Source organism: Silene latifolia, chromosome 4, assembly GCF_048544455.1.
Source record: "Silene latifolia isolate original U9 population chromosome 4, ASM4854445v1, whole genome shotgun sequence".
In the NCBI taxonomy this organism is placed as follows: domain Eukaryota; kingdom Viridiplantae; phylum Streptophyta; class Magnoliopsida; order Caryophyllales; family Caryophyllaceae; genus Silene; species Silene latifolia.
Genome location: NC_133529.1, coordinates 78,960,955 through 78,973,158, shown reverse-complemented (window position 1 = coordinate 78,973,158; position 12,204 = coordinate 78,960,955). Strand labels below are relative to the sequence as shown.

The 12,204-nt window shown below is 45.3% G+C and overlaps 2 protein-coding genes across 2 annotated transcripts; both read right to left on the bottom strand.

The window, feature by feature from the left end:
- Nucleotides 1–349: 349 nt before the first annotated feature.
- Nucleotides 350–1,024, bottom strand: LOC141651684 (uncharacterized). Its single transcript, XM_074459384.1, has one exon. It carries the CDS (start codon nt 1,022–1,024, stop codon nt 350–352), a length of 675 nt encoding a protein of 224 aa, XP_074315485.1.
- Nucleotides 1,025–1,354: 330 nt separating this feature from the next.
- Nucleotides 1,355–1,909, bottom strand: LOC141651683 (putative mitochondrial protein AtMg01250). The gene has a single exon (XM_074459383.1). It carries the CDS (start codon nt 1,907–1,909, stop codon nt 1,355–1,357), a length of 555 nt encoding a protein of 184 aa, XP_074315484.1.
- Nucleotides 1,910–12,204: the final 10,295 nt, after the last annotated feature.

Below are 12,204 nucleotides of genomic sequence, written 5' to 3'. Positions count from 1 at the left end.
TCAAATAAATCGTCCCAGTTTCTATATAAGCGCATAAGAGCCGTTAATTTACGACAAAGTCGAAATTCGAAATTCATTAATAGTCAACATCCAGATAGGCCTGAGGGTACCAAAATTGAATAAGTTTTCTTTACTCTTTATTTTGCTCTTTTATTTATTTTCCCTATTTTTATCGTATTGTTTGAGTTATTGTATATAAACTAACCTATTAATTTGTCCTTGTAAATAATTTGTACCTTTTTCGTGTTTTTTTTTTTTTCGGAAAAGTAAGTATATATTATCAAATCTCAAAAATGGGGTATACAATGTTCAAGTATATGGCACAAGAATGAAGGAAAGCAACCAGCAATTACAACGTATCAAACCAGACTCTATCTTTATCTTTCAGGGCAGTGACATTAAGGGCCAGGAACCTAGCTCTAACATCAGCTAAAATCTGCTTCACCACAGAGCCAGGACTTTGTACCCTGTTGTTTATCCAAGCTTCATTTCTGCATCTCCAGATCCAATAGACCAACGCAACATAGCAGGAACCAATATATCTCTTCTGAAGTTTAGTAATGCGCCTAGCAGCTGAAAACCAATTTATCAGGTCAGGCATCCTGAAGTGCACATTCAGAGCTACTTGCAACCTCTGATGGCAGAGCACAGCAAAGGGACATTCATGAAAGAGATGTTGATGACTTTCTGCTAGACCCAGGCAGATGGGGCAGGTTGGGTCAATTGTCATCCCCCTTCTACTAAGTCTGTCTCTCGTAGGAAGTCTCTGAAGTAAGAATTCCCAAAACACAAAGGAGCATCGACGGATGTTCAAGGTATTCCAGCAGAGAAACCGCCATTCAACTTTAGGATTAGGAACTCTTAACCATTCATAACCAGCTTTGACAGTATACTCCAAAGAAGAATTAAGCCAGTGATTGTTATGGTAAGCTTGCTTGAAAAGGATCATAATCGAACTAATTTTTTTCCATGGCCAACTGCAGTCATTAGGGGCCACATAATCAGTCCAAGGTATATCTTTCATATAGACATGACTCACCCATCGTACCCATAAATGATCCTTCTTATTGGCAAGCCACCGTACATATTTACAAAGTAAAGCCTTGTTCCAAGTTTTAATATCTTTGATTCCAAGCCCCCCCCCCCCCCCCCCCCCCCACCAAAATTCCCAGTTGACATTAGGAGCACCCTTGTAATCAGAGAATCCTTTCCAAAGAAAGTTTCTACAGAGGTTAGTGATCCTATTCATTATACCATTTGGAATCAGGAAGATGGACGCCCAGTATGAATGCAATGTAGCCAGGACAGAATTCACAAGTGTAAGTCTGCCTGCATAACATAAGTGTTTAGTCCCCTATCCCCTAATTCTAGCCACAATTCTATCAGTCAACTTTTGGCTCTCAGTCTTAGTCAATTTCTTAGAGGAAATAGGGACTCCCAAGTACTTCAATGGGAGACTACCCCTATGAAACCCTGAAACTTGCAAAATGTCATCAACAGTGCCTGAGTTGACCCCATTGAAATAAATCTCAGACTTGGTCCTATTCAAGCAAAGTCCAGAAGCAGAGGAAAAAGTAGCAAAAGCTCTGAGGATCCACATTATAGATGGAGCAGTCCCTTTGCAGAATAGCAAAAGATCATCAGCAAACAATAAATGGTTGAGCCTAAGATGACCACACAGAGGGTGAAACCTGAATCCATCTTGAGTAGCAACAACCCCAAGGATCCTAGACAGATATTCCATACAGATAGTAAAAAGAAGAGGGGAAAGACGGTCAACCTGTCTTAAACCTCTATAACCTTTGAAAAACCCAAACTTGTTACCATTGATATTCAAAGAGTAAGTAGGGCTAGTAACAGAAATCATTACCAAGTCAATGAATTTTTGAGGGAAATTGAGAGCTTGCATCATTTGAGAAAGAAAGCCCCACTCAACAGAGTCATAAGCCTATTTTAGGTCAATTTTAACTAAACATCTGGGAGAAGCTGCTTTCCTATTGTAGAGTCTGACCAAATCTTGACAAATAAGGACATTCTCTACAATATTCCTACCCTGAATAAAGCCCCCCTGACTCTCACTCACAATGTCAGGAAGGATCCTACTCAACCTCTTGCACAAAACACTTTTTTCGTGTTCTTTTATTAATTTCGTCAAATATATAATATTACAAATAAATAGTAGAGGTCGTCAGTTTGATGGGCGGTCCGGGTGCCTAACACCTTCCCTGACCGTACCTTTACCCCCGAATCCGCAATCTTTGGTTTAGACCGGAGTGACGGATCAGTCCCCATTCCAGGGATGAAAAGAGTTTTTTTCCGTTAAAATTGTTTTTGTATGTTTTTTTATAAAACTTACTGGCGACTCCATATTATTTACTTATTTCAAAAAGGAGATTTTTTCAGGGATCTCACAGTGGCGACTCCGCTTGGGACTTATTAGAAGGGTAAGACTTCAACTCTATTTGTTTTTTGGTGTAAACCGGGGTGTCCACCGTCGACAACAGAGTATAATCCCCTCGCCGCGCGTGCTCTCACGAAGAGGTAAACAGCTGGCCAAAGAGTTTGCTCCATTCTCATGGGCAGGGATCGAACCCCTGACCTCATGGTTAAGGGATGAGGTGAGCAACCACCACACCAAACACATTTGGTTACTTCAACTCTATTTGTAATATTATATCTTTTGACTTTTTTTGGATTCCTAATTTAAGTTCATGGTAAGTTGGCTATTGGAATCATGATTTCACTTCCGTAGATATATAAATTGATAAAGAGTCATTTGATTTTTGCTTTGGGTATGAGAATTCGTTTTACAAGAAAAAGAGAATTTCTGAAATTCATAGTTGATAGAAGTGATGCTTTAAATAATATGATAACTAAGAGCTTGTTGTTATTATTGATATATCCCGTGCTTTGACCTACAAAATAAAATATGAAACTAATTCTACGAGGTACGTATTGTGTTTGATTGTTCTGGTTTGATAATCTTCTACAAATTCGCATGCGTATTTGTTTATCTAATTAATATTGTCTTATTGTACTTTATATTTTATACATATTTTATTTCAGACAAAAAAGGCATAGGCTCTCCGTAAGTCAATATTATGACATTTTAAGCTACCCTAATTTACCCTCGGTAAAGTACGCTCTATACTTAGAAGGTCCATTCGACTGACTAGGCCTTAGACGTATTTTCCACCTCATGACGTCATGTTTTGGCAACTCGCTTGGTCCATATGACTGGGGGAGCACAAAAGCGAGAGATGCCCTCGTGGTGTTTTAATGTCATAAGTACCCAATTTCCTACCCATAAACTTAACCATAAATACCGTAAAACCTTTGCATAGGTCATATTATGATATTTGTCTTGTTTGTTAATGTTTAGACAAATCATTATATTTCTTCTTCCTCCGGGGTATTCTCACATGCGTGAAATCAATCAGACTAGATATGGTCCATGTAGTTTAAAAGATAGCCGTGCATTACTATGTTATACGCACAGACGCACTACATATTTACATCATGTTTAATTCAAAGTCTCTTGCTTGTGACGGATAATATCCGTCACAAGCTGAAGACCTCTCACAATAAAGCAAGTGGGTTGACAAGTGAAATGGGAAAATAGAGCACTCATGCATATTGCCACTTGCATCTTATGAGAGGGGCACTATCCGTTGTTTGGGCTAAAAATAGCACAATAAAGAAGGCCCACTTGATAAAATAAAAGGTTATGGGGGGAGTGATAAGGAGGAAGGAAGCCCACGGTTGGAGAAAGGGGAAACGGGCTAAAGGGAGATCAGGAGCCCATCGTGGAGGGTGTCCGGATTAAGGAAAGAAAAGTTAGGGAGAAGTTAGGGAGAAGTTAGGGAGATCAGGGAGAATTGGGAAAGGCGGCCAAGTATGGAAAGAGTTCTTATGGAAATTATATTCCCTTTCCATATTCGAAGTAGGACATATCTAGGGTTCTTACCCTATAAATAGCCAAGGAAGCAAATCAAGAAGGACATTCAATACATCCACATTCAATACATCTACATACGACACATTCACATTCGGGAACACACCAACACCGCGGCATATTATTATACTCAAACATACATTCGTCCAAGATCTTGCAGGCCTGACGCCTAGGGCCAGCGGGATTAGCTTTGTGCCTCAATTGTAACCATCCTCCTATTCAAATAGTGCAATACTTGGCAGGGTACCGTCCCTCCCGCGGTTGTTCCCACATTGGGTTTTCCGCGTCACCAAATCTTACGTGTCAATTTACATTGCGTACTTTATTTCTTTATTTAAGTATCAACAAACAAGCAATCATACAATTAACCAACGAGTAAGACTGCATTGACCCTAATCAATCAACTTGGTAAAAAATACCTAAACAGTTTGGCGCCCACCGTGGGGCATTGTGGTCGTCAATCGTTGATATTCTAGATACACAATGGATAAGCAAGCATCTGAATCCGTGTCGGGGAGCAGGCAACCATCGCCACCGCCACCATCTACTCAAAACCCGACAACAACAGTGGCTACACAGGCTCCCGGACACACCTCAAGAATCATACCGACAACCAAAACCTCTTTACCTCCTAGGACTCCTGCTGTCGTGGCCCAAGCCAGATCAGATAAGGGAACAGCAAGTTCAGGCCTCACTCCGCCACCTAGTCCCACACAAATCTTACTCACTGGCGTAGAAAATCTTCAGAAAGCTATAAAACACATGAGAGAAGACCAGAGGAAAGCTAAAACTGAAGCAAGAAAGAGGGACAGAGAGCTCTGGGCACAGACAGACATCCTGAAACAGCAGTCTGTCACCCCAGCAAGCAGGACAGCCGTGGGAAGGCCTACACTAGTAGATCTGACGCAGGGGGCATCAGGCAGCAGGAATCCACTTCGACAAGTACCGGCTGAATTAATAACGAGATTGGATCTGTCCACGATACCATCAGATGGAAGGATAACCCCACAAGGGCTGGGATACCTCACGCCGTAACTGCCCGCGGCCGCCAGATGGGAAGCACGAGCGGTGGCATCCCTGTCACAAGAACCCCACAACGATCGATCGGACACACGGAGCGAGATCCGAGTCAAACCAACAAATGGATCGGCAAAGGGGACGATCGTCACAACATCTCCTCTAGCAATGAACACATCGTAACCATCAAGAGCTCGGATCGGGAGGCGATATTGAACCCGGCGAGACGGCAGACGGGCGGACCCCGATTCAGCAAAGATCACAAATCAAGCGATTGAGTTAAAAGAAATACTGAGCAGGGTCCCAGGGTTGCCACCCCCACTCGAGAAAGCAGCTCTAGACAGCTACGCCGACTCACCATTCGTGGACACCATATCCATCACAGCCATGCCAAAGGGATTCACAAATCCAAATATGCCTCTCTTCGACGGCACGGCAAATCCCTTTGATCATATAAGCCAGTACAAGCAGAAAATGATGACAGTAACAGCTATAGGGCAAGTCAAGAAGGCTTGCCTGTGCAAAGGGTTCGGGTCCACCCTAACAGGACCGACACTTCGATGGTTTGTGAGCCTGCCCAATAGGTCGATATCTACATTTGCTGAATTGGTGAACGCATTTACTCAACAGTTCGCAAGCAGCAGAAAACCACAGAAGCATGCAGGAGATCTGTACAGAATCGTCCAGAGGGCAGGAGAGAGCATTGGAGAATACAATACTAGGTTCAACAATGAGAAGGTAGCAGTACGAGAGTGTGATGTCTCAACAGCAGTAGAAGCCTTCGGAAGAGGCCTCCACCACGACTCCGACCTATATAAGCAGCTAACCATGCCTCCATGCCATAGTTTTGAGGCGGTACAGGAGAAGGCAGCTGCCGCAATCAGATTGGAGGAAGATATCCTAGCCAGAGCCAGCTTACTAAGCACGCCAAGTATTTCCAAGATACCTCGTGCCCATGAGAAATCGGAAGAAAGCAAATCACCAGCAAGAAGGATGAGAGATACAGACCGTATGGAAGAGGAGTCAACAGAATCGAGGAAAATCAGCTACTCCCCACTCTGGCAGAATATGGATTCACTACAGGTATAGGGGAAATCTTAAAGGCACTCAGGGAGATGGGAGATGGAGTCAGGTGGCCCAACCCACCAGTGGGAGAGTAAGCTTGGAGAAAGGATAGCAAGAAAAAGTGTGAGTTCCACCGTGATATTGGGCACAACACTGAGGATTCCTACACATTACGAAGAGAGATCAAGCGCCTGTATGAACAGGGAAAGCTGAGGCACCTATTACCACGTGGGGGCAAGCAGCAAGATAAAGTAGGCTCCGCCAAGCCTGCAGATCCACCCACATGCACCAAAATCATAAACGTGATAACAGGCGGCTCAGACTTAAGCGGCCTGACATACTCAGCAGCTAAAAGACGCGCCACCGAGATCAAAGGAGACAGGCCAGCCAATTCTTGCAAAATTTCTCACAGTGACCTGCCAGCGGTCAGCTTTGATGAAGGAGATACATACGATGAACGAGAACACCATGACACAATTATTATCACCTTATCAATGGCCAATTGCACAGTTAGAAAGGTCTTGGTAGATACAGGAAGCTCGGTCAACCTAATCATGCTGAAAACTATAGAAAACATGGGATTCAGCGAGAAGGATTTGCGAAGAAGACTATTCCGCCGGTAGGCTTCGGTGGGGAAACGACCCGACTCATCAAGCGAGATAGTCACCCCAACCTATGTGGAAGGAGTCAACAAGCAAGTCGATACGATTATAGACGGCCCCTCCACCTACAACGTCATCTTGGGAAGACCATGGTTGCACCGGATGAAAGCGATCCCCTCAACATACCACCAAGATACATAAAATTCCCCACACCATGGGGAGTAGAAACAATAAGAGGAGATCGGGGAGGAAGCTAGAGGTCGCTATAAGAAGGCACTCAAGTGCACCGCCAGCCCTCCAAAGATAGCAATTACTGACGACCTATCCAGGACGAATACATCGAACCCCCGCGGAAGAGCCGGATCAAATCAACCTGGACAAGCTACACCCGGAAGAACCGTGCTCTCATTGGAGCAGGGATGCACAGAAGCTTAAGACAAAGAACTAGTCAAGTTTTTACAAGACAACATGGATTGTTTTGCGTGGTCACATGATGACATGATAGGAATAGATCCATCCATCATAACGCATAAGCTTAGTGTGGACCCAAAGTGTAAGCCTATCCAGCAGAGAAGAAGAAAGTTTGCAAATTTGAAAGAAACAAGGTGATCAACCAAGAGGTAGATAGCTGCTTTGAAAAGAAAGAAGATAAGAGAAGTAAAGTATCCGAATGGTTGTCTAACGTAGTGGTAGTGCCCAAGAAGAATGGAAAGTGGAGAGTATGTGTGGACTTCACCGACCTCAATAAAGCATGCCCTAAGGATCCATTCCCGCTGCCTCATATTGATGCAATGGTGGACGCAACAGCTGGACACGAGATGCCGACATTCCCGGATGCATGGAGTGGGTACAATCGAGATAAGATGGATCCTGCAGATCAAGAAAAGACGTCATTCATGCCCGAAAGAGGAATATATTGCTACAACGTCATGCCATTCGGCCTAAAGAACGCAGCTCCACATATCAAAGGTCAAGTTAACCGAATGTTCAAAGAACAGATATGAAGAACAATGGAGGTGTATATTGATGACATGGTGGTGAAATCGAGAAAAGGCCAAAGATCATATGCGGCATCTGGCGAAAACATTCAAAGACCCTCGAGAGAATACAAAATGAAGTTAAATCCATCTAAGTGCACCTTCGGAGTATCCTCCGGCAAATTCTTAGGCTATATAGTAACCCAAAGAGGAATAGAGGCCAAGATCGAGCGATTAAAGCCGTCTTGCACTGGAGTCACCCGAGAAGCCTAAGGATGTTCAAAGACTAGTGGAAAGGTAGCAGCCCAACAAGTTCATTTCAAGATCTTCGATAAATGCAGTCAATTTTTTCTGACGTATTAAGGAAAAGCCGAATTTGAATGGACCTCGAGCACGAGCAAGCCTTCGTGAGAGTCAAGCACTACCTCGCAGACCCGCCGCTGCTCGAAACCAAAGCAAGGGGAACCACTATTCCTATACCTAGCTGTCACGAGAGGTGGCGGTAAGTCTTTGCAGTCGGAGAGCAAGAAAAGGAGCGAAGCCGATATACTACGTGAGCAAGTCTCTGCTGCCGGGCAGAGACCAGTACACATCCCTTGAAAAGTTAGTACTAGCATTGGTAGTAGCATCTCGCAAACTTCGCCCCTATTTTGAGTCCCACATCATACATGTCGTGACCAACTACCCGCTAAAATCTATCATGAGGAAGCCCGAACTATCGTGCGAATGTCAAAATGGTCCGTACACCTTAGTGGGTACGATATCCAGATATGACCCCGACAAAGAATCAAATCGCAAGCACCGGCCGCCGACTTCGTGTCGGACTTCACCCGACCATCCGAGATCGGCGGATACGGAGATCCTCACCTTAGAAGGAAGCAAGGAGACGAAGTCCGCGGATGCATATCGACGAGCCTCCAACCAAAGGGGGCGGCGTGGGATTAATCTGCGATCACCACGGGGAGACCGATAGCGCAAGCGGTAAGATGTGAATTCAAGGCAACCAACAATGAAACAAAGTACGAGGCCTTGATATTAGGAATGAAGCTAGCTTTGGAGTTAGGGGTCGGCACTGCTCATATCCGGTGACTCTCTATTAATAGTCAACCACGTGAATGATGAGTTTATAGCCAGAGATTCGAAGATGATTGCATACCTAAAAGTAGCAAAGGAGTTAAAACAGAAATTCGAAACTTGCAAGCTTAAGAAGATCCCCAGAGATCAGAATGTGGAAGCAGACGCCTTGGCAACTCTGGGGGCAACATTTAAACCAACAAAACTATCCAGCATTCCAATAGCACACATGCTGAAGCCTTCCATCCAGAAGGCAGATGAAATAGATAAACGTGAACTGGAGGACCCACAGAACGAGAAAGAAGTCCAGGCAGTTACAGAGGAAGGTGAGAACTCCCAGCCAAACAGGCAGACGCCTGACCAAACAGCCGAACAAGCAGGCGACTGGCGCACACCTTATCTAGATTGGCTGCGCCATAACAAGCTAATAGATGACAAGAAGGAAGTGAGAGCTTTCAGAGTGAAGGCCTCCAGATTCATACTTATTGATGATATATTATTCAGAAAATCGCTAGCAGGCCCCTACCTACGGTGCCTGGAAAAGGGAGAAGCACAGACTGTGTTACATGCTCTCCACAGTGGCGAATGTGGAAACCATGCAGGGGGCAGGAGTCTGGCAAATAAAGCCCTCAGACAGGGATACTATTGGCCTACAATGAAGGCATATGCAGCAGAGTACGCACGTAAATGTGACGCCTGCCAGCGCTCAGCACCAATGATCCATCAGCCAGCAGAGCCCCTGCACCCTATCATTTCTCCCTGGCCATTTATGGCATGGGGCATGGACATAGTAGGCCCTCTACCACGGGCCACAGGAAACAGAACCTGGATGCTATCAATGACAGATTACTTCTCCAAGTGGATAGAGACAGAAGCATTCATAGAGGTAAAAGATAAACAGGTCATTTCGTTTATAAAACGAAACATCATTTGCAGGTTTGGTATACCATCAGAAATCATATGTGACAATGGCTCACAATTCATCTCCAACGATACCGAGGGATACTGTGCCAGGTGGAGCATCACCTTAAAAAAGTCAGCACCTAGGACTCCGAAGTCCAACGGGCAAGCTGAATCCAGCAACAAAATCATTATGGACAATCTGAGAAGGAGGTTACAAGAGTTAGGAGGAAAGTGGGCAGATGAATTACCACTAGTGTTATGGTCAGACAGAACGACACCAAAGATAGCAACAGGTCAAACACCCTTCAGCCTGGTGTTTGGCGCAGAAGCAGTCATTCCGTCAGAAGTTCTACTCACAGGTATGAAAATATGACAGGGGAACTGAACAATACAGAGATGATCAGAAGCCTGGACACAATTGACGAGCTGCGAGCAAGCGCAAAAATCCGTCTGGCTGCCTACAAACAGTCTGTGGCCAAGAGTTATAACAAGAATGTGAAAGTCAGGCTCCTGGAGGTAGGAGACCTGGTTCTCCGAGAAGTGTTTCAAAACACCAAGAATCGAAAAGCAGGCAAATTCGCCTACAAGTGGGAAGGATCATACCAGGTAGAAGGAGTTGTTGGCCATGGTGCATACAGACTGATGACTATGAACGGTCAAATCATACAACGCCCATGAAACATACTTCACCTGAAGAGATATTACTTTTAATAATAAGTAGTATTACACCTGGGACCACAATTTCTCTGGTACCCCATGAGATGGCGACAGGTACTTCACATCATTTTAATAGATTTTCTTATTTTCAGGCTTCTCTAAGTACATCACTTTGAATCCTAGTGTCTATGGTACTTTGAAAGGATGTCTAGCAGACTGTCAACTTGCCAACGCGGGGTGACAAGGCACATGGCACTCCAACATGCCTAACCTATTTTCTCCACAAGGAGCACCCACACCAAAGTGATCATGGAACATACGAAAGGGAGCCTGGTTGACAAATGAATACGCTTACCCAAATACCCCGATACCACCCCGGACGTAGCTCGCACTAATCGCAATTAATCGGGCCCCAAAGATGCATGCACACGAACATGGAACGTAGGGATATCTCGCGCTACCGAATCCCGCAGTCGTCCCATTGGTCCTAGAACGACGATAAACTTGCCTAAATTACGCCCCTGCTGGCTTTAAACGTGATGAACACACCTTGCGTCATGAACAAGGTTAAGTAGTCCAAAAAACTGCGGCATACGCCTAAATCAGCCATCCGGCTGACACGGCAGCTAGCTTAGTCTGGATCAGCCTTTTCAGGCTGACCAGGCTAGTCTAAATCAGCCTCCTAGGTTGACACGACCACTCCTCCTTACATTGCGGCATATGCCTAAATCAGCCATCAGGCTGACACGGCAGCTAGCTGAGTCAGAACGCCAGCCTTTTCAGGTTGACATGACTCGCCTAAATCAATCAAGCAGGCTGACACGACAAATTTCTTAAAAATAGGGAAAATAAATAACAAGCACACGATATGTAAGCTAAAACCTTGCCAAACTATGACAAGGGGCATTTCAAATATGGCCAAAGTACGGCCCAAAGTTTAACCGCCACCTTGGCGGTGAAACCACAGAAAAAGTTTTAAAACTTACAAGTCTGCCACCTCTTGGCCAGACTGCCAAAAAGTTCATCAAAACATAAAAATACTTAATTATCGGTCACATTAATGACCTCCACCTCTGGCATCTCCTCTGCCTGCTGACCTCCCGTTTCAGGCACCACACCAGCTTGCACATCCTCAGCTACCATAGCTCCCTGAGCTCCGTCAGCAGCGTCCTGGGACATTCCGGCGTCACCCCCAGCAGCTTGCTCAGCCAGTGCAGGAGAATTAACCTCCCCAACTTCGCATCAAGACACTCGGATCGGGTTGGGTGGGGTAGAGCATCTCCACCGCTTCTCCTCTTCCTCTATAACCTTTCTTTGGGTGGGAGCCTCCACGAGAGCAAAGACGCATCCCGCCGATCTTTCCCCGCCGAGGTAGCATAGGCAACAACGTTGGCGGCCAGGAGATCACTCGCCGATCTTCTCATCGAGCACTTGAGGGAGTCGAGAGAAAGTCTGCACACCGCTTGAGTACGAGCGCTTGATCAGCCCCCTCCTTCACTTCTTCTTGGTGACAGCAAGCTCGGTCTTCACTCCACCACACGCTCCTTCGATCGCCCTGCTGCGCGGCCAGACGCAATAGTCCCCTTCAGCTCCTGGTTTTTGACGTTGGTAGCACGGCTGGTGGTCTGCACTATGTTGATCATCTTCCTATTATAGAGTGCAGACTGAAGGGTCTGGGACAGGAAAAATCAAAAGTCAGCAAGAAAGTCAAGAAGCAGAATCTAAGCAAAAGCGGACGAATGTAGACGGGTAGAAAATGAAGAGTATTTACCATGAAGGCATTGTGCACGTCGTTCTCAGCCATCTCCTCTGGGGAGAACTCTGAAAATGTCTCCTTAAGAGGAGGGAAGAGCAGCTGGTCAATCTCCGGCCAGTACGGCACCTTGTCCACATTCCCAAAACCCTCTGGGAAATGAGCAGTAATGCCTCCACTGGATGAAGCACGAGGACTGGC

Bases quoted from the DNA above. Each gene is read 5' to 3' on its own strand.
- LOC141651683 (XM_074459383.1), bottom strand. From the start codon at position 1,909: ATGCAAGCTCTCAATTTCCCTCAAAAATTCATTGACTTGGTAATGATT.
- LOC141651684 (XM_074459384.1), bottom strand. From the start codon at position 1,024: ATGAAAGATATACCTTGGACTGATTATGTGGCCCCTAATGACTGCAGT.